Source organism: Myotis daubentonii, chromosome 3 (genome assembly GCF_963259705.1).
Source record: "Myotis daubentonii chromosome 3, mMyoDau2.1, whole genome shotgun sequence".
Taxonomy (NCBI): Eukaryota; Metazoa; Chordata; class Mammalia; order Chiroptera; family Vespertilionidae; genus Myotis; species Myotis daubentonii.
The window spans coordinates 31496699-31520770 of NC_081842.1; the positions used below are offsets into that span (position 1 = coordinate 31496699).

Here is a 24072-nt window from a genome sequence, read left to right on the forward strand (position 1 = left end):
ATAATGGTCTCTATTATCCATGAATGAGTGAGATCATGTGGTATTTTTCCTTCATTGACTGGCTTATTTCACTTAGCATAATGCTTTCCAGTTCCATCCATGCCGTTGCAAATGGTAAGAGTTCCTTCCTTTTTAGAGCAGCATAGTATTCCATCGTGTAGATGTACCACAGTTTTCTAATCCATTCATCTACTGATGGGCACTTAGGCTGTTTCCAGATATTAGCTATGGTGAACTGTGCTGCTATGAACATAGGGGTGCATATATCCTTTCTGATTGGTGTTTCTGGTTTCAATATTTCTTAATTTTAATGAAATACTTAAACTTGTAATTCAGTAAACATAATATACAGAATTAGTCTGCAATCTGGCTTTTACTCCTAGCATACTACTAAAACTCCTGTTAACAATAATCAGTGTATCCAACAAATTCAGTGAATTTCTTTCAGACCATTCCTTCTCAACCTTCTGACCCATCTCCAAAATGTTCATGTTTTATCTTTAATACTTCTCTTCTTAAATTCCTGAAGTATCACATCTATTCCCATAGTGTCAAAAAATTCAATCATGATTACTCTTAATCCTTGAAGACAAACTCTTATTCTGAGCTCCAGATCCAATTACTTACCAAAGACATCTTACTGGATGTCTCAAACATCGAACTTATTATTATTCCTTCTTAAGACAGCTTCTTCTCAAATGGCCACCAGCATCTTTTAAAATCCCCCAAAACAGATTATCTGGAAGTCATACTGATTCTTCCCTCTCCATTACCATACATGTATCTTATTGATTCTCTACCTTTATTCTCCTCATTCTCATTTTGATTTTTAATCACTTAGTTTGAGAGTCTAGGCCGGTGGCACTTCCATCTAGATTTCTTTAGCAGGTGCAAATTGATCCCCCATCTGGAATCTTGCCTCCCCCTCCTTGCCAGATAATCTTTCCCTGATTTTATTAATATTAATTAACCATTTAAAAACTTTCTGCATAACATTCAACCTCTCCTGACTCACTAGCACCATGTCCTCCCACTCTTCTATACAATACCCTTCACATTAGCCATATGAAGCTATTTGCAATATCATGATTTCTCCAGCCTCTACGGCCCTGCTAATAATGCTCTGGACTGGACTGAATGCCCCCAAGCCCTGCCACCTCTCCACCTATACGGTGAACAACTCCCTCTCAAAAATCTTCAGCTCTAATAAGCTTTTCCAGGCATCCCCACATCCCATAGTAAAACTATTGTACCTTCTTTTTGTCTGTTATCTTCCAGATACTCTGGCATATACTTCTACCCTTCTAAACAATAATTTATTTCCTTTAAGGGTGGGGACCATGTGTTATTCATCTTCATATATCCAATATCCGTAAAAGTGCTTCATTCAATAAGTTTATTAAGTTAATAAATACCATGTTATTTTAAGGCATATTTCAGAGTTTTAATGTAATATATAAGTCCATCACAAAGAACATGAGTGTGTGTGTGTGTGAGAGACAGATTTAGAGAGAAACAATAATTTAGGTATAGCCTTTAACAAAGCAGAGTAAAAATGTAGAGATGTGCTAGATAATAAATTTTTGATGTGCTATATAATAAATTATTAAGAAACCCCCCAAAATGTAATCTTTTTCTATATCACTCTACAAATAGACATTTTGAATAAAGCCTTGTTCCAAAGATTAAATCACTTAGCAGTGCAAAACTGAACCCAGGTTTTCCAACTCATGTATTTTGGCATTCAGGGGCTTTCCTATACCTTGAAAGCTCGATCAATAATCTGGGTCGGTCTGCAGTAATAATGCCTTGGCACTTTTTTCAGTCAGTGATGGGGTGGGGGAGGAAGAGGCACAAACCACACACTCTTTAAACAAAAACATAAGAAAAGTCTTTTTAAAAAATGATTGGCTGATAGCTAAAATGCCTGAATACTCTTTAAGGAAACAGAACACAAAGTACAGACAGAATACTTTTCTTGGTCTTTAAAAAGAAAAAAAGGAAGTGAGAAAACTGAATAGTTACTTCCTAACCACCTGAATTGCATTTCACTTTGTCTACGTAGTGAGATCAAAGAACAAATATCATGTTTATTTTTAAGTTCCATATAGCAAATAACACGTCAGGCAATGTCTACTAATCAATGCTCAACCCGTGAGAGTGCGTAGATTAGTCCTCACCTCTGCAAGAAGTCATCTCCACTGCTGGCCTAACAGAAACTTTCATTCCTTTCCACAACTGGTAAGGTTCTCCTCTATTTCCTGCTTTGTTCCACTGACCTGAACCAGATGCCCTTTACAGTTTCTCTGTCAATTACATCCCAACACTCCTAAGTCCCTTTCACTTTAAAGCCTTGGCCAATCCTGGCCCCACACTTCATAAAGGAACTTACTGCTTGAGTCCTATTACTGGAGTCTCTTCCCACTGGTACTGATTCCAAGAGTCACCAGATAAAACCAAGTCTGCTAAGAATAGCCATTTAACTCCCAACCACCTCTTGGGTCCCCAACAGAAGGTTACACAGGGTCTCTGGCCCAGAGTACTCTCTAGAGCAGTGATGGCGAACCTATGACACACGTGTCAGAGATGACACGTGAACTCATTTTTTTGGTTGATTTTTCTTTGTTAAATGGCATTTAAATATATAAAATAAATATCAAAAATATAAGTCTTTGTTTTACTATGGTTGCAAATATCAAAAAATTTCTATATGTGACATGGCACCAGAGTTAAGTTAGGGTTTTTCAAAATGCTGACACGCCGAGCTCAAAAGGTTCGCTATTACTGCTCTAGAGTCAAAGCCCATTTGAGAGCCACTGCTGACAACTGACTGATCAGAATCAACTGAGTATTATCTACAGGGAGAAACAGTACACAGACATAAAAAAAATAATGTATATCTATATTATATGGAATGAAAATATCTTAATGACCTAACGTTAAGAGAAAACTACTACAGAATTACATGTAGTATAATCTTACTTATATAATTACATACAAATGTCTCTGTGTGTGTAAATCACATATGAGAAGAACATGTTGAGAGACAAATGACTACACTGTATATACAAACAATAATGCATAGTGGTCCCCCCTTATCCGTGGTTTTGCTTTTCACAAAGTAGTCCAAAAATATTAAGTGAAAAATTCCAGAAATAAACAATCCATAAGTTTTATTTTATTTTATTTTATTTTATTTTTTAAATACAGGTTTTTGGTTTTTTTTTAATATATTTTATTGATTTTTTACAGAGAGGAAGGGAGAGAGATAGTTAGAAACATCGATGAGAGAGAAACATCGATCAGCTGCCTCCTGCACATCTCCTACTGGGGACGTGCCCGCAACCCAGGTACATGCCCTTGACCGGAATCGAACCTGGGACCCCTCAGTCCGCAAGCCGACGCTCTATCCACCGAGCCAAACCGGTTTCGGCAACAATCCATAAGTTTTAAATTGCATGTCATTCTGAGTAGCATGATGAAATCTTACACCATCCCGCTCCATCCCACATGGGACATGAATCATCCCTTTGTCCAGCATATACACACTGTACACACTACCTGCCCATTAGTCACTTAGTAGCAGTCAAAGCTACCAGATCAACTGTCACAGTATTGAAGCACTCTATACACTTGTATTGTCTGTCGTTTGGACAATGAGAGTGTATTCACATTTTACTTAGGCAATATAAAAAACAATAAAATAAAGTTCTTCAATCAGAAATAACCACTGGTTAACAGTTTGTTGTGTATTAAGATTTTCTTCCTGCATAATCAGTTATATAGATATAACTTTTAAAAAATAAGTTAAGCCCAGCCAGTGTGGCTCAGTGGTTGAGCGTCGACCTATGAACCAGGAGAACGTGGTTCCATTCCTGGTCAGGGCACATGTCCAGGTTCCACATTCAATCCCCAGTTGGGGTCATGCAGGAGGCAGCTGATCAATGATTCTCGCTCATCATTGATGTTTCTCTCTCTCTCTCCCTCTCCCCTCCTCTCTCTGAAATCAGTTTAAAAAAAAATAGCAAGTTAAATGAAGGAATTCTGTTTCAGAAATATGGAATAGACATACTTTTCCCTCTTCCTCTTCCTAATTATTACTAAAAACCCTAGATAAACATAAGATAATCCCAAAGGTGGGAATAGCAGACTGGCTAGAGACCTCAGGACCCAGTAAACAATGTGAGTGTGAGCTCCCTGGGATTTCTTTTTTTCTCATATAACCCAAACTTTGGGCTAAAGAAGACTGTACCACTAAAACATCAATGGGCACAGACAAGAAGGAGCCCCAACAGAAGGCTGCTATTTCTAGCCAAAAGACCAGGAAAGAGAAAGCCTAGCAAGTTTTGTTTTGTTTTAATTGCTCTACTTCACAGAAAACATTGTGGCCCCACCCACACCCACACCAGCAAAGACCTACTAATAGGCACTCCAATCCCCCTATTCCCTCCAAAGGGTTAGTGTCAGAGAAGGCCAGGTAGAGAGCCAAGACTTTAATCCCAGCCAGGCAGTAACAGACCACCACCACAAAACCACCTGTTCCCTGCAGAATCAGTGGAGACCATATGGGAAGCAGTCCTATCCCTGCCAGCCAGAAAAGCATCAGTGGGGGCCCAGTGAGGAGCCAGAACTCTCACCCCCACTCAGCAATTACGAGGAGCACCCCCTTGGGTATCAATGGAGACCAAATGGGGAACCTGTCTCATAACATAATACTGAAAATGTCCAAGTTTTAATCAAAAATCACTCACTGTATTAAAGAACTAGAAAGAGCTCTCAAGCTGAATGAAAGACAATCGATAAATAAATGCCAACACCAAGACAAGATAAAATTATCTGAGAAAGATTTTAAAGCAATCATCTCTGAATAAGCAGTTATGAGCCTGACTGAATCAAGTGAAAAATACACTCTCAGCAAAGAAACAGAAGATATAAAGAACCAAATGGAAAGTTTAGAACTGAAAGAAGAATAGAATAACCTAAATAAAGTAAATGAGATCATACTATACATTCTTGCTATTTTTCAGCTTAATACCTAATGAAAATCTAAGTCTCTCTGTAAAATTAATCCTCAATTAAAGGACATGTATATTGTTTATAATTTCTCACTATTATAAACCATGCATATTTGCATAATTATCTACATAATTTCTGCATAATTATCTGTCCTTGTTAGTAAATGACATCACTAAAAATGAGAGTGCCATATGAAAGGGCATGCACAGTTTAAATTTTTTTTAAAATATATTTTATTGATTTTTGTACAGAGAGGAAGGGAGAGAGATAGAGAGCTAGAAACATCGATGAGAGAGAAACATCGATCAGCTGCCTCCTGCACATCCCCTACTGGGGATGTGCCCGCAACCCAGGTACATGCCCTTGACCGGAATCGAACCTGGGACCCTTCAGTCCGCAGGCCGATGCTCTATCCACTGCGCCAAACCGGTTTTGGCTCACAGTTTAAATTTTTATACACATTGCCAAGTAACTGTCTAGAAAAACTATACCGATTACATTCCCATTAACAATGAGTCTGCCTACTTTCTCACGTCCTTGCCAACAATGGGTATTGTCTCAATGTTTTTCCTTGTTTTCTAATTTGAGAAGTGAAAATAGTCTGTCATTGTTGTTTTACATACGTTTCTTTATTACTAATATGATAAATATATTTTCATGTGTTTAAAAGCTAAAAATAGTCTTTCTTTTGAAAATTACTAATGCAGGTACTTTGTGAATTCTCACTGTTTATCTTACTGATATAAAAGAGCCATTGGTGCCGAAACCGGTTTGGCTCAGTGGATAGAGCGTCGGCTTGCGGACTGAGGGGTCCCGGGTTCGATTCCGGTCAAGGGCATGTACCTGGGTTGCGGGCGCATCCCCAGTGGGGAGTGTGCAGGAGGCAGCTGATCGATGTTTCTCTCTCATCGATGTTTCTAACTCTCTATCTCTCTCCCTTCCTCTCTGTGAAAAATCAATAAAATATATTAAAAAAAAAAAAAAGAGCCATTGGTATTTCACAAACATAAGCTGGTTAATAAATATGGTTTAAATATATTTTCAACCATGTTGTTATTTTTTAACTTTGCTGATCCTTTTTTTTTTTGCAGAAGAGTTTTTTTGTTTGTTTGTTTTTTAAATATATTTTATTGATTTTTTACAGAGAGGAAGGGAGTGGGATAGAGAGTTAGAAACATCGATGAGAGAAACATCGATCAGCTGCCTCCTGCACATCTCCCACTGGGTTTGTGCCCACCACCCAGGTACATGCCCTTGACCGGAATCGAACCTGGGACCTTTCAGTCCGGCAGGCCGACGCTCTATCCACTGAGCCAAACCGGTTTCGGCTGCAGAAGAGTTTTTAATTGGTTTAGAATTCATTTTAGAAAATCAAGTTTAACTAAATCTTAGTCTCATTTAGTTGAAGTACAAAGACATCTAAAGGCTCAGTTCCAACTAGTTTTAGAGCTAATCAATCATAAAATCAACACTCACTACTGATAAGTATCTAGAATTAGTCTTTCTGTTCTAATGAGGGGAAAGAAGAGGATACTGGCACCCACTAATTACCTATATATTATATTAAGAATAGATTTCTCGCCGAAACCGGTTTGGCTCAGTGGATAGAGCGTCGGCCTGCGGACTGAAGGGTCCCGGGTTCGATTCCGGTCAAGGGCATGTGCCTGGGTTGCGGGCATATCCCCAGTGGGAGATGTGCAGGAGGCAGCTGATTGATGTTTCTCTCTCATCGATGTTTCTAACTCTCTATCTCTCTCCCTTCCTCTCTGTAAAAAAATCAATAAAATATATTATAAAAAAAAAAAAAAAAGAATAGATTTCTCCACATATATAGTTTCCCAAGTGGTATCATTGGATTTTGACTCCATTTTTTAAAAATATAATATTCGCCGAAACCGGTTTGGCTTAGTGGATAGAGCGTCGGCCTGCGGACTGAAGGGTCCCGGGTTCGATTCCGGTCAAGGGCATGTACCTGGGTTGCGGGCACATCCCCAGTGGGAGATGTGCAGGAGGCAGCTGATCGATGTTTCTCTCTCATCGATGTTTCTAACTTTCTATCTCTCTCCCTTCCTCTCTGTGAAAAATCAATAAAATATATTTAAAAATATATATATATATATATATATAATATTCCATTTCCCCATTGGGATCCCACTCCTACTCTAAACCCCAACCTATTTGGCTGTTAATTTGACTAACTTGTATCCCTTTTTTCTACTGGAGGTTGGACTAATTCCCATGACTTTCACTGTTATCTGAAAACCTACCTCAAAATAACCAAACTACTAGTCTGCCACCTGACAGATCATTATGGTCACTACCTAAAGAGTTCTGCTACCATGCTCTGCCCCTCTTTCAGAGCTTGACCTAAATTTATTAAGCAATCTTGGGTACCATAATTTGAAATGCTGGTCAACTTACTTGAGCTATTGCTCAATTGGGATAGAAAATAAACAAATGGCCCTAGCCAGTTGGCTCAGTGGATAGAGCATCAGCCTGTGGACTGAAGGGTCCCAGGTTCGATTCCAGTCAAGGGCACATGCTTGGATTGTGGGCTTGATCCCCAGTAGGGGGCATGCAGGTGGCAGCCGATCAATGATTCTCTCCCCTCATTGATGTTTCTATCCCTCTGCCTTCCTCTATACCAGCGGTTCTCAACCTGTGGGTCGAGACCCCTTTAGGGGTCGAACGACCCTTTCACAGGGGTCGCACATATATAATTACATACTGTTTTTGTGATTAATCATATTAATCACTTTAATTATGTTCAATTTGTAACAATGAAAATACATCCTGCATATCAGATATTTGCATTACAATTCATAACAGTAGCAAAATTACAGTTATGAAGTAGCAACAAAAATAATTTTATGGTTGGGGGTCACCACAACATGAGGAACTGTATTAAAGGGTCACGGCATTAGGAAGGTTGAGAACCACTGCTCTATATCAATATAAATATATCTTTTTTAAAAAAGAATACAAATACAATATATTATTTCTTTTTTTTTCTGGATATCCATTCTCCCTACTTCTTTTCCCCAGCAGCCACTCACAGGCTCTGGCATATTTCATTACACAAGCTGCCTAATTTATGACAAGTAGCACTAACAATGTCATAAAAATTAAGCACAATCACTGGAATTATAATTTCTGTGAAAGTCACATTCATAAAATCGTAATGAAAGAAAAATAGTTTAAAAGGATACCTTTTAATAATGTGAAGAGAAAAATTTTAAAAACACTTATCTCTATGTTGTCAAAAGTTATTCCAGTATTTCATGGAATAAAGAATTGGTCTATAAGGTTTTTAACCAGTCCACAAAATGTTTAGTATCAATACGTAAGGCCATATTACTTAGATTTTTCATTTCCTTCAGTTTAACATTTTCAAAGCATAAGTAATTTCTTTTTTAACTAATTCTATTTATATTCCAGGATACTTCCCTTAGCTAAAGAAGGACAGCACAAGTTCACCTTCAATTTCTTAGCAATCTACAAACAATATTCTGTTGGAGTTAATATTACAAAGCATTAACATATTACCACATCGGACCAAGAAAAAGTAGCTAGGAAGGACATTATAGGGTTAACTCAATGGTTCTCAAGGGGCAATTTTGTCCATAGAAAACATTAGGCAAAAAGTGCCTAGAGACATTTTTGGAGGTCACAATGGAGGAAGGGGGAGGGCCACAGTGCACTGATATCTAAGTGGCTAGAAGGTAAGGGTGTTGCTAAACATTCTATAATGCTCAAGACAGCCCCCAAAACAAAGAATTATCTGGTCCATCTTTGGCTGGTTTGCTCAGTTGGTTAGAGCATTGTCCCGATATGCCAAGGTTGTGGGTTCATACAAGAATCAACCAATGAGTGCATAAATAAGTAGAACAACGAACCAATGTTTCTCCCTCTGTCTCCCTCCTTTCTCTCTAAAATCAATAAATAAAAATTAAAAAAAGAAAAAAAGAATTATCTGGTCCAAAACATCTATAGTGATGAGATTGATAAACCTAGGACAACTGATGAAATTTTAATATACACTACATTGCAGCAATGTTAAGTTTACGGAATTTGATCATTTTCGTGTGGCTTCGTAAAGGAATGACTTTGTTTCTAATAAATATATATCAAAATATTTAAGACTAAAGAAACATGTCTCAACTTACCCACAAAAGATTCAGAAAAAAACAATATGTAGAGAGAGAAAAATGATAAAGCAATGAACCAAAATGCTAACAACTGCTAAATCTGAGTAAATCTTTTTATTATTCTGGCAATTTGAAATTATATAAAAAGTTAAACAAGTATTACCATGCCTATAAATTTCTTTTAACCAGGAAAGTTTGCACAATTTCCCACAATATATGCAAGAGAGCAAACCAGCTTTCTTTTACTCCTTTTTCAAAATAAATTATACTATCTTGAGTGGACTAATTGTAAATTTGACCCAGATAACTCAAGTAAGTGTAAGCTGAAATGTATAATTTCTAAAATGTGAATTTCAGAGAAAAAGCTAGAAACATCTAGATGTCTACCAAGGATAGGACATTCTGTAGTATATCACAGTAAATGCATGGCCTAATACCCGTGCATTGTACATTTCAGGCTTTCAATACACACTGAAAACTGCAATCATTTAGAACCACAAAAGACCTAAATATACTTTATGGGAAACAATGTATAAGAAGTAAAACAAAACTATTTTTAGACTCAGATTTTCAGAAGTTTAACATTAGTTCTGAATTCTTGAACCTTATCATTCTTACTTCTAGGTACTTTTTACTTAAATAGTATTTAAACAAATATACAATTAACAGCTTTGCAAATATGAATGGTTTACTTTTGGAAAGCAATAGTTAAAATTTTTAAATCCAGGAAAAAGTTTAAGGCACTTACAGATGTCTGGGACATACTTGACTGTTGTGTGACACTTCCTGTGGGGGATGTAGACGGTCTTCCACTGGACAAACTTGCCTAAAATAATAAGACCTTTATAATATGTCCATAAAAACCTAAAGTTAAAATCTTTCTGGTACCAGGATACCACAAAACCAAAAGAAAAGTAAAAATGTCTATATATGAAGCTATTCATTTTACAGTGAACATGGATTAAGCTTTGGCCAAACAGATTAAGAAAAAACAAAAAAGCTGAATGGGTAATATGATTTTAATAGCTGCACTCATTGTCAGTTTTACTCTACAGGCTTCTATCTTCTTTAGTGGAATCACCACTGCAACATTACAAAAAAGAAATTGAAGCTACGTCAAGTGCCAGTGGGTTTCAGTTTCCTAACTCATATCACAAACATGATGTTACTTAAAATTACACTACCAAGAAAAAGCAACAGCTGGGTATGTGATTACAACAGATATAAACCTTTTTCAGGTTCAGTCAACTGAGATCCTTCTCTAGTAAGATTTAAGATTAAATCTCACATGTAGTTTTATTTAAATAAACAGAACAATAATGAAAATCTTTTTTAAAACACAAGCATTTAATCATAAAATCATCCTGTTAGTAGGAATAGTCTGATTAGATTTTAGAAAGTACATATGCATATCTCTATACAGAAAATGTCTGGAGGGTTACACATTAACTGATACAGGGGCCAACTCTGAAGAGTGGAAAACAGCAGTGGGTGTAGTAAAGGAATACTTCTTTAACTCTTATAAACAATTTTATACCATTTCATTTTTTTCAATAGTGTAAATTTCTTGCATACTGGAAAAAAAGCTTTTTTTGTTAAAATGTAAATATAATTCACGTAATCCTAAGTATTCACTGTTATGCCTAAAATTTTACATGCAAAATCATGACACTACCATAGCAATCCTGCAATGTAGATAAAAAGCAGTCGAAGAAAAAGTTAGCAACAGAGTAATATATAAAACATATCCATTACTTTTTAAATTAACTTCCATTTGGCAGCCTATTTTATTTCCCTAATAAAAAATTATCACAAAACATCTGAACTCTGAAATAATACCCAATTCATTTATTTTCTGCAGTATCTGCAAATGTCAACTTAGGCCTCATAATTTTTCATTTATTCCACTCTCACCTGAACGGCAGCAAGGCTCTGAAGCTGGGAGCTGCTTAAGTGCTGCTGCTGAAGAGCTGCAGTGTGCAGCATTAAGTGCTGCTGTTGAGCTGCATACATCTGCTGAAGGTACTGAGCAGCTGAGCTGGAGGGGCGATGCAATGCCTGTTGAATTACCTGTGATAAGTCAATTGAACCAATGTCAAACCATAATCTTAACCATAAAATAAAGTATTAAAAAAGTGAAAGTTTAAAATTTTGCTACTTGAATATTCACTGTCATAAGCTTATTAACATAGTTCTCTCCTAATTACATATCTCTAAGAGTGCACAAATTAAATCCGTACAAATTAAAACTACCCTGTATAGTCAATTCACAAAAGAAAAAAGGAGCAAACAACCATTTGAAAAGATCTTCAATCCCATTAGCAGACAAAAATTACAAATTAAAACAGGATATTATTTTCCAACTTTCAGATGGATAAAGATTTAAAAGAATACTACTAACTGAGGAAACAGGTACTCTCATAAATGGTCATAAAAATGTAAATTGGTATAAGCATTTTGAATAAAACTTGGTAGAATTCAGGGCTTGGGTACAGGAAGGAATACGTACAACCCTGCAGCCATTACAAATAGTAATGCAAAGCAGTGCTGCCCAATATAGTAGCCACTAGCCACATGTGTCTCCTGAGCACTTACAATGTGTCCAGTGTAACTAAGGAATTGAGTTTTTAATTTTACTTCATTTTAATTTAAATATAAATAGCCACATAAGCTAGTAGCTACTGTACGACATAGCACATACTAGTATATCTACATTAATTAACAAAAAGAATTCCCAAATACATCATAAGGTGAAAAAAGCAGGCTACTAAATAGTGTATAGAGTAAAATGCCTTTTTATATTAAAAGTTTGTGTTTTTTTATAATACTTTAAATTTTTTTTTATTGATTTCAGAGAGGAAGGGAGAGGGTGAGAGAGATAGAAACATCAATGGATGAGAAAGAATCACTGATCGGCTGCCTCCTGCACTACCCACACTAGGGATGGAGCCCACAACCTGGGCATGCGCCCCAGTCCAGAATCAAACCCACGACCCTTCAGTCCACAGGCTGACACTCTATCCACTGAGCCAAACCAGCTATGGCTATATTAAAAGTTTTGAAAGAATATTCAGGAAAACGTTAAAAGAACACCAAACTGGATTAGAGGTGCTTTTTACCTTCTCGTTGGTACTTTTCTTTTTTTAATATAGTTTTATTGATTTCAGAGAGGAAGGGAGAGGGAGAGAGAGATAGAAACATCAATGATGAGAGAAAATCATTGATCAACTGCCTCCTGTACGCCCCTTACTGGGGATCGAGCTCGCATGTGCCCTTGACAGTACTCAAACCTGGGACTCTTCAGTCTGCAGACTGATGCTCTATCCACTGAGCCAAACCAGTTAAGGCTCTATTTTTCTTTAAATGACTGAAAAAACTTTATAATGAGTATATATTATATTAATAATCATAAAATTATAAAGCAATTTACTTTTTAGAAAATTACTAATTACCTTTCAAATGTAATTTTTCAAAATTTGTAAATGTTTTTTTAAATGTCAGATTCCGTGTTTCAATTGTTTCAATAGAATAAAACTATTCTTACTAAAATAATTCCTATAAAAGTGTTACTGAAAATATTTATTAGTATAATATAAAGTCTGACGCCAAAACCGGCTTGGCTCAGTGGATAGAGCGTCGGCCTGCGGACTGAAGGGTCCCAGGTTCGATTCCGGTCAAGGGCATGTACCTTGGTTGTGGGCACATCCCTAGTGGGAGATGTGCAGGAGGCAGCTGATCGATGTTTCTCTCTCATCGATGTTTCTAACTCTCTATCTCTCTCCCTTCCTCTCTGTAAAAAATCAATAAAATATATTAAAAAATAAAAAAATAAAAATAAATAAAATCTGAGCCTGAAACTTCATAAATAGATAAACACAGAAAAAACAACCATTCTATTAACAGAGAAAAATTCTTTATCTGCCCAAATCAATTAAGTCAGACTATGGTAGTCCTCTGCAACCACATCCCAAAGTCACATCATGCCCACAGTGACTCTGAAACAGTATAGAACTCTAACAGCAGCATCAAACCAGAGAGATAAGGGAGTAATAGAGCCATATCCTACAGCTTTAGGGTATGAGTCAGGACACCTTGAACCACAAAATTCCAAGAAAGCATATTTCCTTGTATTGTTTACTTTCACTTGTTTATATCTCATTTTTCCAACTCCAGATTGCTAAGCCTGCTACAGACTTCTGTCACAATATCAATGTAGGCTTTTGACTCCTAGTTGCAGAGGACTATAGACCAGCATCAAGTAATACAGGATTATTACAGTACTAGAGGCCCAGGGCACGAAATTTGTGCACTGGGGAGGTCCCTCAGCCTGACCTGTGCCCTCTTGCAGTCCGGGAGCCCTCACAGGATGTCCGACTGTGAGAGGGCGCAGGCCGGGCTGAGGGACACCTCTCCCCTTCCACCCCCATGCATGAATTTCATGCATCGGGCCTCTAGTGGTGTTATAAATATCCAAATGGCCCTTGGCAGAAAAAAGGTTCCACACTCCTGTTCTAAAGGAATGAGGATGATAAAGAACATTCAAAGGACTGAAAATGAAAGCTGAAGGTATTAAAGAACTACTTAGGCAGTTCAATAAATATTGATTTGATGGTATTTAGGGGAAGCAATTCTAGGATATCATGCAAATTAGTGTTAGTGCTATTTGTGAGATATATCTATATCTATGTATCTCCAGTAACACTTTAAAAATTTTTATTGAAGTATTAATATAATACTTCCAGGTATACAACACAGTGATTCAACATCTATATACCTTATGAAGTGATCACACTATACAAAGTTATTACGGTAATATTGACTATATTCCCTATGCTGTACATAACACTGTTTTTTATTAACACATCCAGCTCAGGTAAAAACTAGAGAACAAAATGGCATATTAAAATATCACATCATCTGTATGTTCAAAGATCTTGATACTCTTCCCTATATCTCTTGCCTAAGAGAAAGATGAAGAACATTAAAAACACATTCTGCATTCCAGTTTGAATTTTTTAACTGACTGGGTCTCCAACAATTCTGATTCCATCCATGGTAACGTCAGAATCCTAAACCATACAACAGTTAAATAGTCATTATACTGGGGTATCCACTCTAGAAAAATGAATAGGGAGCGGACTATGTTGCAAAGTTATTTTCAATGTAGAATGCAATTATGGGGATTCTAGAGAGAATAAGCAGGTATAATGGAAAAAATAAGAACTCAAAGAGTAGTTAAGGGCACAACTCCAGAATCAGAGAACCTACTAGCTTTATGAGTTTAGGAAAGTTAGACTACTTACTAGTAAAACATCAGTTTTCCCATTTATAAAATGGAGATAATAATAGTATCTAATAACCCATGCAAAACTATTATCAAATGCTTGGCCCATAGAAACTGTTCAATAAATGTTAGCTATTATTACGTACTGGGTACATCTAATGTGCCCAGACAGTTCTAGATGCTTCCTTTAGTCCTCATAATAACTAATAAAGTGGTGGTCTCATCCTCATTTTACAGTTTCCTGAGGCTATTATGCCTCCCCCCCCAAGATTATATAACTACTAATGAGAAAGTAAAATTCAAAGAGCATATCAGACTGCAATGCCCATGTCCTTTATATGCAATACCATATTGCCTTAACTTCCATTATTATAAAGGTTAACCAAGTAAATTTAATTTTCTCAACTAAGTGAAGAGCCCAAGATTTTTCCTCCTTAGAATTCCTTACCACCTCTGCCCCTAAGAGCTTTAGAATGAATCCTTCTCCTTAGGGTTCTTAAGTTTAAAATGAACCTCTTAACACATCTACAGACCTGAATAGATCTCCCTAAGTCTATAATATGGGTTCAAATATAAAATAACCCCAAAAAACCTAGAGCCATTCTGCATGTTGGGGCTCTAGATTGAATATCTCCATACTGCAGCAGCAGCTAGACACCTTCCAATTATAATTTTCCTTACATATTTTAAAAGCTACACTCGGGGGTGGGAGGGGGCGAGAAGGGAATAAGAACGGACTGGAAGAGGTTAACTGGAGGGAAAAAGAGAACCTATGTAAGACTTTCAACAATAAAGATTTTTTTAAAAAAAGCTACACTCTGACAAATGTAAGCCCTCTCAACAGAATAATTATTAAGTAACTTTTTGAGTGTTTTGAACATTAATAATTCTAAATGTACTTAGCAGGGGTCCTCAAACTACGGCCCGGCCCGCGGGCCACATGCTGCCCACAGAAAACATTTATCAGGCCCGCCGGGTGTTTTTGCCGCCGCTGCCTGTTGCTTAGCAGCCGACTAGTTTTTTTTTAAACTATAGTCCGGCCCTCCAACGGTCTGAGGGACAGTGAACTGGCCCCCTGTTTAAAAAGTTTGAGGACCCCTGATTTAGAGGATATCATATAATTCATTGGATATGAAACAAAATTTGGCATAAGCAAAAATAATGACATCCTAAGTCTTAGCCTACCCATCTTCATAACTGAATACCTGTACAGCATGTCGGTCTGAGCCACTGTAGACTGAAATCTGTGGTTGCTGCATTCGAGAGGAGGAAGTGGTGATGGTGGTAGTGGTAGTGCTACTGGTTGTTGTCGACACAGAAGATGTTCCAGGGTTTGGTTCACTATCCATAGCTGTACCGTGGTCCTTAAATCTGGCAGATAACACAAAGGGTTTATACTGGCAAAAGCATTATCTTATGGGTTTTAAAGAATATTTAATAATTCCAAAGAAATTATCAAGTCTAAATTTCTAAGAAGGTCCCCAAAACACAGATAGCACACAGTCACCATAAACACCTTGAAAGAAAAAGTACTTCACAAATAAATAGCATATTTAATACTTAATACCAACTAAATTTGAATTTAAATTATTCGGGATATGTAACACAGATAAGCCAGGTCTAAAATTTATTTTCATTATTGAAAGAAGATGAATATTTTGAAACCAAAACAGGTGATGAGTGAATACTAAACTATCTAGGAAAATAAAAACTAAAGCAACATCAGGGAATTTAAAATATATATTTACATTCTTCTGACCATACTAACTACAAGTTCAAATCTTTCTCTTTTTTTTTTTCCAAATCATTCTTATCTATACATTAAAATAGGTTGCCTAAGGGCTTGTGCTAATTAGCTTAATTTTTGGCGACCATATATACTTGCTTTACAAATAAGTTCTTTTAGAAAATAAGTTAATAAAAAAATCACACTAGCTTTTTCCCTAATTAATCTTACTACATCTAATAAGTATAATGAGAAGAGCTGACAACAATTTCCCCACTTCCTTACCAAAATCTCTTTTTCACAAAGAATTGTCCTAAAACTTGAAAAGAGCATAATGATGTCACTTTCCTCAGGAATGGACAGTAAAGTGCAATTTTGGACACGACTTTCTTATTTTCTCCCTCCTAATATTATGAACTCACTTCGCTGTTGTATAAAGTTCTACTAAATACAGAATTTATATCTGAATAAATTCAAACAATGTAAGTCAATTCTCAGGGCCTCAAAATTGTTAGCAACCAGAACTACAGGTGGGTTTTGTGTGGGGTGAAAAATGCACCGCCACGGTGAAGGAGCACAGGGCATATACTCGCTGTACCTGCCCTTAGGTCCCACCTTTCCTTCCCAGAAACAAAACCCGGCGGACCTCACATGAGCAGCAGTGACAAGAACGTATGCCACACGAACACTTTCTACTTCCGGAGGAGACAAAGGAATTTGGCACCAATTGTGTACCCACACAACTATTCCCATATACTGTCCTCTAATGTACAAGTTTTCTTTGTCCTTTATATCCTTTATGTGAGTAATATGTATATGCTTTTTAAAAATCCCGACTTAATGAGCGGAAACGTGAATGGGGAAAAGCTGACTACACTTACTTTTTTGATTCGTAAATGACGCCTACATCCTTACGCTTCTCTGCTGGCTTTTGAAGCAGTTTCCAGACTGCATCCCAACACTCAAACCACAGCATCGCGCGGTCACCGCTCAACAACGGAACACGCTGCGGTCGAGCAGGTGAACTTCTTCCCAACGACCGGCTGCCCTAACGCCCCGAACCGGGCCCCAGCGCTGGGCCGCGACTCCGCCTCCATGCCGGTCCCTTTGCAGCGCGTGCCGTTCCGCTCCCCCGGACCCTCGGCCCCCAGCCCTGGGGTACGCGGTTCCGCAACCAACCCCAAACGGTCACAGAGAACCCAAACGGTCGGCACGATGCCACACCTCGCCGAGCGGAACCGGCCCAACCGCTGACATGCGTTTGGAGACCCGGCACAAAGGAGCCGTTTCTGCAACTGCACCGTCCGCTGCGGAGTTCTATGCCGGCAGCACGGCCGGCGGCCGCGGTGGGCGCCCCCGAGGCCTACCGGGCGGACGAAGTCGGCGTGTCTCCCCGGGCCGGGCACACCATCACGCCGCCGGCAGGAGCGCGGCCCCGGGGAGGCAGCGGCCCGCAGCCGAGGACCGCGGGGAAGCGCCTCCCTTCCAGGGGGTGCAGCCTGGCCAGCCCCAAAGCAGCCCCCGCCGCCGCGAGGACACCTCCCCAGCGCCTCCCGGGAGAGGGCGGGGGGCACCCCCCGTCTCGGGGTTTCCCACCGAGGCCGAGGGGGGTGGCGCAGAGCGGGCCGGAGGGGCGCGAGGAGGAGGCGAGGAGGAGGCCTGGCCGGGGCCGCCCAGCCCTGCCCAGCCCAGCCTCCGCGGGCCCGGCGCGCGCTCCGTCCCCAGGCTGCCCGCGGGGCCCGCCGGCAGGGATGACAGCGCCGGGGGGGGCCACAGGGCTGCAGCCCAGGGGCCGGGGGTCCCGGCGGTGACCCTGAGGGCGGGGGCTCGCCGATCCGGGACCCGCTGGTGGAAGGGGCGCTCCCGCCTGGAGGTAACTGGACCCTCACAGGTCGCCCCCGTCCCCCGGACGCGGGCCGAGCGGGCTCCTCCAAGACGAGGAAGCCCTCGGGCCTCCCCTTCCCCGCACTGCCCGCGAGACAGCCCTGAGCTTGCCCCTTGGAGGACGTGTCACTGCCCCCATTCGCCCCCCGGTTACGACATCAGTCACCAGCGAGTCACTCACTCCGCTTCCGCCATCTTCTCTCCTCCATCACTAACACGGGCTGCGCATGCGCCCCCCGGCGGCGGCGGCGGCGGCGGCGGCGGCTGCGGCAGGCAGAGGGGCGGGGTCGACCCAACCCCGGGCCCCCGGGGTCACGTGGGGTCGCCGGCGTCCAGCCCCCCACCCCACCGCCCCCTCTCCAAACGCAGGCTCTGCTGTCTCTGGGAATTGACCAGGTTTCCCCAAATTAGATACTAAAGTGTCTCACCTCCACCTCCTGGCTTTCTCTTGCGTAGGGTCTTCTTCCTCTTGGAGAGGGGTCTGTAACCAGGCTAAGAAAAGTTCTGCTTCCACTGTTAGATTAAAAACCTGAAGAACACACGAAGTATGCTAAAGCCTGTGCAAACTGCAGAGTGAGATGAAAGAAAACCAGGAGGATCCGATGCTAAGGTCTCGGAGGGAAAGGAAACGCCCTGGTGGCTGCAAGGCTTGTTTCCTGGGGCGAGTTGGAGTTTGGGGGTCTGAACCAGCAGTTTCTCTATCTCAAAGACAGTGTTCAGGATGCTGGTGTGGTGGGTGGTCACGAAGTCATCCTGACTATCCTATGTCTTCCACATGAATGTGCTGAGCCCTTAGCAGGGGGTTGCAAATTAGAATACCACAGGGAACAAGCAGGACTGGCCATTAATTTGCTAATGTGGCTTACTAATAAATGATATAGATAGAGATATATAGGAGCTACGATGAGGCAGGAGGAAGCATCAAGATGAGTATGAAAAGGCCCTTCCTGCCAAGCCCAGCCAGATGGAAGAGACTCATTGAGCAAGCTCTGCACCCTCTTCGGGCACCTCACTCTCCCAGCACCCCCATGGGCTCCCCGATGCAGAAACTCTCTACACCCTGTCTTCTGAGTGTTTAAAAAGGCTCCATTGCATAATTATGATTGAGTAAACCATTGGCTATTGGTGGTAATTGATTCAACTTCCAGTTCTTCTCCCCTCCCTTGAGAAGAGGGAATTACGAGGGTTTTAGGAACTCTGTGCCAGGAGTGGGGTCGAAGCCCTAAAATATATTTCTTATTATAAATCACAGTATCACAAGTCCACAGGCCAAATACAGACTGCTTCTTGTTTTTGTACAGCAATCAAGCTAATGATGGTTTTTACATTTTCTAAGAATTGGGGAATCAAAGGAAGAATACTGTTTTGTGACAAGTGCAAATTATGTGAAATTTAAATTTCAGTATCCATAAATAAAGTCTATTAGAACACATTCATGTTTGTTCTTTTATGTATTGTCACCGGCTGCTTTTGTGCTGCAAGGGCAGAACTGAGTAGTTGCCACAGACGCTATATTGATCCACTACTTACTATCTGGCCCTTTACAGACAATGTTTGCTGACCTCTATTCTAGGTCACGGATCCGCCTGTCTATCGCAGAGGAATGCCTACAAAACACAGCCGGCAGTCCTGGTGCCCGAGAGGCCTGGCGCCAAGCAGGGAGCAAGCCCCTCCTTGCCAGCGATGAGTGGGTGCCGCAGGCCCACAGTGACCCAATCCCCGCGCGGGAACATCGCGGAGATGTAGCGGTCCTTGTGGACTGGCTTGGACTCTTTCCGGCCCTTGCCACTCTTGGGGACCTCGATCCCCATCTCCTCCACATTCTCCAGCACCATGTTGTAATGCCCGTCAAAAGCCTTCACCCGGCCCAGGAGCTTCTTGTTGTTGCCGCAGTTGATGAGCACCTGGGTGTTGTTCTTGACGGACTGCGTGAGCACGGAGAGTGGGCCCGTGTTCAACTCCCCCCCCCCCCCCCCCCCCCCCCCCCCCCCCGCTTCTGCGACTCCTCCGCGATCATCTCACTCTCGGGCTTGTTGAGAAGGCTCGTGGGGGCGCTGGTTGCGCTCTCAGCACACGTAGCCTACCCCTGTCCTCCTCGTTGCGTGGGCCTCCGAAGAGAAAGTGCGAGCCAGGTTTAGTTTTATAATGTGGGAAAGAAAAGGGGGCGAGGGGGTGGGGGGGGGCCAACAACACCCTAAAGATTGTTGTAAAATCTTAGAAAGCAACATGTAAAGTACTCTTTTTTAAAAAAACTTTTTACCAAGGTCTGCCTTCACCTATATTCGCTCAGTAAATGCTATTGAGTATGCCTAATGCTCAGTCGGTTTTACATGCTTGTTGCGGGAATAACTGCTTGAATAGTTGGATGGATAGTGCATGAAATTCTAGGGTACCCTGTAAATTGAATGAGACCATGTACAGACTGACTTTGTCTTTTCCTTGAAAGTAATATACCAAAACAAATGCTTTTACTAAACCAAATAGTATTGAAACTGAAACGACAGTCTCCAGTCCTGCCACCTCTCAGGAGGTTAATCATATGCTTATCAGCCTTATCTTCCCTTGTATGCTTGTGGGCGGCACTGTACACAGTCAGCTGTATTTCCCCAGGTGCTGAATAGTAGCAGCTCTGAACATTAAAGCTGGAAGGGCCATTAGACATCATGTGACCCACACGGAGGAAGAATCTATGGCAAAAGAAGCAGCTGAATCCTGATCTCCTATCCCCCCATCTGGAGTGTTTTGCCTGGTGCCATAAAGCCTTCAAGCCAGAGGTGCTCAGTAAGCACTTGGAGAGCTATGTGCTTTCACTTTCACTCTGCTTTTATGCTTAATGTTTGCTTCGCGTTATGGCAGCCTAGAAGAGTTGTTATAAGCAAGGCTTTGGAATCAGACAAACTTAGCTACGAATCCTGGCTCTTCCACGCCCAACTGTGTGACCTTTTGCAATCCTGTCTGCTCCCCTTTCAAAATAGAACCTCATCTCTAGCCACACTACCGTGAACATGCATGAAATCATCCAAATACAAACCGAATGTGACACTTCTCACCACCTCCTCTGTTTTCAGCCTCGGCCCAGCATCACTCTCCTGAACCACCATAATCAGCTCCTAACAGGTCATCCTGCTTCTCTACTCTGGTTTCTCTATAGTCTCTTCTCCAGCCAGCCGCCTAAGTAAGCTTTTAAAACTGTTAATCTGACCACATCACTGCTCAAATCCTCCAGTGGCTTCCCATCGCTCTTAGCAGAGAGCCCAGGGTTTTGTGTTGCTCACTGCCTCAGCCACACTGGCCTCCTTGCTTTTTCTTTTTTGCTCTTGTATTCCCCAGCTCTCACTTCCTCCCTTCTTTCAGGACTCTGCTCACATACCATCTCAGAAAGCACTCCCCACCACCTACCTTAATATGGCCTTCTCATCACTTTCTTTCCCTATCCCACTTCACTTTTCTTCATAACACTGCAATGCACCAGACATTACGTTATCTACATATTGGTTTATTTATTCAGTACTCCCATTAGCCTCCAGTGCCGGGGTCCAACCCCAGCAGGTCCAGGGGTTCCCAAAGGTGTAGACGGAGTCGGCGAAGAAGAAATGACACGGAGACAGCGTTCAGTTGATCAGCAGCCTAGCCAGGATCTCCAGCCAAGTTCTGGTCTGGATCTCCAGAGAGGTTCTGCTTAGGATCTCCAGCCAGGTTCTGTGTCCATGTTCTCTTGCTAGGTTCTCCAGGTTCTCCAGCCGGGTTCTGTAGCCGTGTTCCCTCGCTAGGTTCTCCAGCCAGGTTCTGTCTGAGATCTCCAGCCAGGTTCGATCACCAGGTTCTAGTCAGGTTCTCTTGCCATATTTCTGTAGTCAGGCTCAGTCCAGGATCTTTTGCCATGTTCTCTCCAGCGAAGTTCTTCTGTCTGTAGGTTCTGTGTAGGTTCTGTCTTCTGAGTTCTGACTTCTAACTTCTGTGTCCTAAGTTCTGTCTCTTAAGTTCTGTGTTTCTAGAGAACGTTCTGTGTTGTTGTTTTTTTTTCCGGCAAATTCCCCCTTTTTTATTTTTTAAATGATCACGCATGCAAATCAGTGGCCACCTCTCAGATTGGGCCATTTAAGTCTCGGAAGAAGAGTGGCAAGCAATGATAGTGAGCATAGCTATAAACATAGTGGATAGAGCGCAGAAGGAGCCCCATTCCTGTAGAAGGTTGCCAGCCTCTTCAGTCAAGGGATTTAAGCTGTCCTCAAGTTGTTGGTTTGATTGTCTTTGTTTGTCTGGCTAGCGGGCGGCGTCAGTGGCGACAGGCTTCCCGAAGCGTCAGCAAGTTGAAGGGCTGCATCAAAGGGTCCATCAGGGCCGTGGTTGATGGTGGTGTCGATGTCCGAGGAGGAGTAAGCTGTGCCCTCTGGATCCAGCTGATATGGAAAATGGAGGGTAGTAGAAAAAGAAGAGGAAGCAAAAGAACTACAGGCTGCTGATCAACTGAACGCTGTCTCCATGTCATTCCTTCTTCGCCGACTCCGTCTACGCCTTTGGGAACCCCTGGACCTGCTGGGGTTGGACCCCGGCATCTGGCGCCCGAACAGGGACCCCTAGGTAAGCGCCCCACTCTCGGGATGGATAGGACTCCACCGTAGGAAGAGGGTGGATAGTCTTCGCCAACTCCGTCCACACCTTTGGGGACCCCTGGACCCGCTGGGGTTGGACCCCCGCACTCCAGGTTGTAAGCTCTGTGTTTTGTGCACTGTATTCCCAGTTCTTAAAACTTAAGTGCTGCCCTAGCTTGTTTGGCTCAGTGGATAGAGCGTCAGCCTGCGGACTGAAGGGTCCCGGTTTGATTTCGGTCAAAGGCACATGCCTGGGTTGCGAGATTGATCCCCAGTGGGGGACATGTAGGAGGTGGCCAATCAATGATTCTCTCTCATCATTGATGTTTCTATTTCTCTTTCCCTCTCCCTTCCTCACTGAAATCAATAAAGATATATTTTTTAAAAAAATTAAGTGCTCATTAAATGGACATTGAATGAATAAAGTTACTTAGCCCCTCTAATCTAAATCAGATCAGAATCCCCAGGTTTCTGATCTGAAAAATAGGGATAATATTTGCCACAAAGTTATTTTTGAAGTTAAATACAAATTGAAATAATGTATATAAACAGTAGAACATAATAAATGCTCACCTTTTTGTTGTTATTTTGCCCCATATTATTATGCTTATAGGAAAATAATCCTCCTACCCTATTTCCAAAGGCTATGATTTTTTTAAATTATAGTGTAGTCCTTACTTTTTAAAGTTAGCACTTTATATTTTTTAAACTTGCATCTGCTATATTATAAAATATACTAGAGGCCCGGTGCACGAATTCATGCACAGGTGGGGTCCCTCTGGGTGGCCTGCAGGGATTGGGCTGAAACCTACAGTCCAATGCTGCCTGCAGCTCCTACCTGCTGCTCCCGCTCATCCCACTGTGCCTGCCACAGGTTCATGCCCAATCAGCCCCCATCAGGAGAGGCTCCTGCGGCCACATCAGTGCTCACCAGCCATGAGCCCTGCATCTGGCGCCCTCCCAAGGGGAGTGGCCTGCAGGATCAGGCTGAAACCAGCTCTCTGACATCCCCTGAGGGGTCCTGGATTGCAAGAGGCACAGGCCAGGCTGAGGGACCCCACTGATGCGTGATCAGGCCATGGAGGGACCGCAAGAGGGCTCCAGGGTGTGTCCAGCCCATCTCGTTCAGTCCCGATCAGCCGGACCCCAGCAGCAAGCTAACCTACCCATCAGAGCATCTACCCCCTGGTGGTCAGTGCACATCATAGCAAGTGGTTGAGCAGCCTTTGCATATCACTAGCATATTATGCTTTGGCTGTTTGGTTGTTCTGCCGTTCCGTCTATTTGCATATTACCCTTTTATTATATAGGCTAGTTTCAGTATCAGAAAATAGATTTTTGCCTGTATGCTCCTAATGTATAAAAATAAACTGTCAGATCAGTTTGACATTAAATCTTAATTGTAATGTTCTATTTATGATA

At 41.5% G+C, this 24072-nt stretch overlaps 2 protein-coding genes across 7 annotated transcripts in view; both read right to left on the bottom strand.

The window, feature by feature from the left end:
* The window catches only part of PHC3 (polyhomeotic homolog 3), a 73652-nt gene extending 55254 nt beyond the window's left edge, over positions 1-18398 (bottom strand). For 2 of the 6 annotated variants that reach the window (XM_059687005.1, XM_059687004.1), the window contains exons 1-4: positions 18240-18398; positions 15654-15819; positions 11079-11234; positions 9913-9990 (exon numbers count right to left, since the gene is read on the bottom strand). In XM_059687005.1, coding sequence (XP_059542988.1) covers positions 9913-9990; positions 11079-11234; positions 15654-15819; positions 18240-18253 — 414 coding nt within the window. In that variant the 5' untranslated portion in view covers positions 18254-18398. Of the gene's footprint in view, positions 1-9912; positions 9991-11078; positions 11235-15653; positions 15820-17055; positions 17364-18239 lie in introns of those variants that run through there. The other 4 variants (XM_059687002.1, XM_059687001.1, XM_059687003.1 and 1 more) reach the window with 4 other exon arrangements.
* A 1267-nt stretch (positions 18399-19665) lies between these two features.
* On the bottom strand, positions 19666-20025 carry LOC132229577 (small nuclear ribonucleoprotein Sm D2-like; the record flags this gene model as incomplete). Its single annotated transcript, XM_059686150.1, has 1 exon — positions 19666-20025. A coding segment is annotated over one exon (360 nt), but the record flags the coding sequence as incomplete, so codon positions are not given.
* Positions 20026-24072: the final 4047 nt, after the last annotated feature.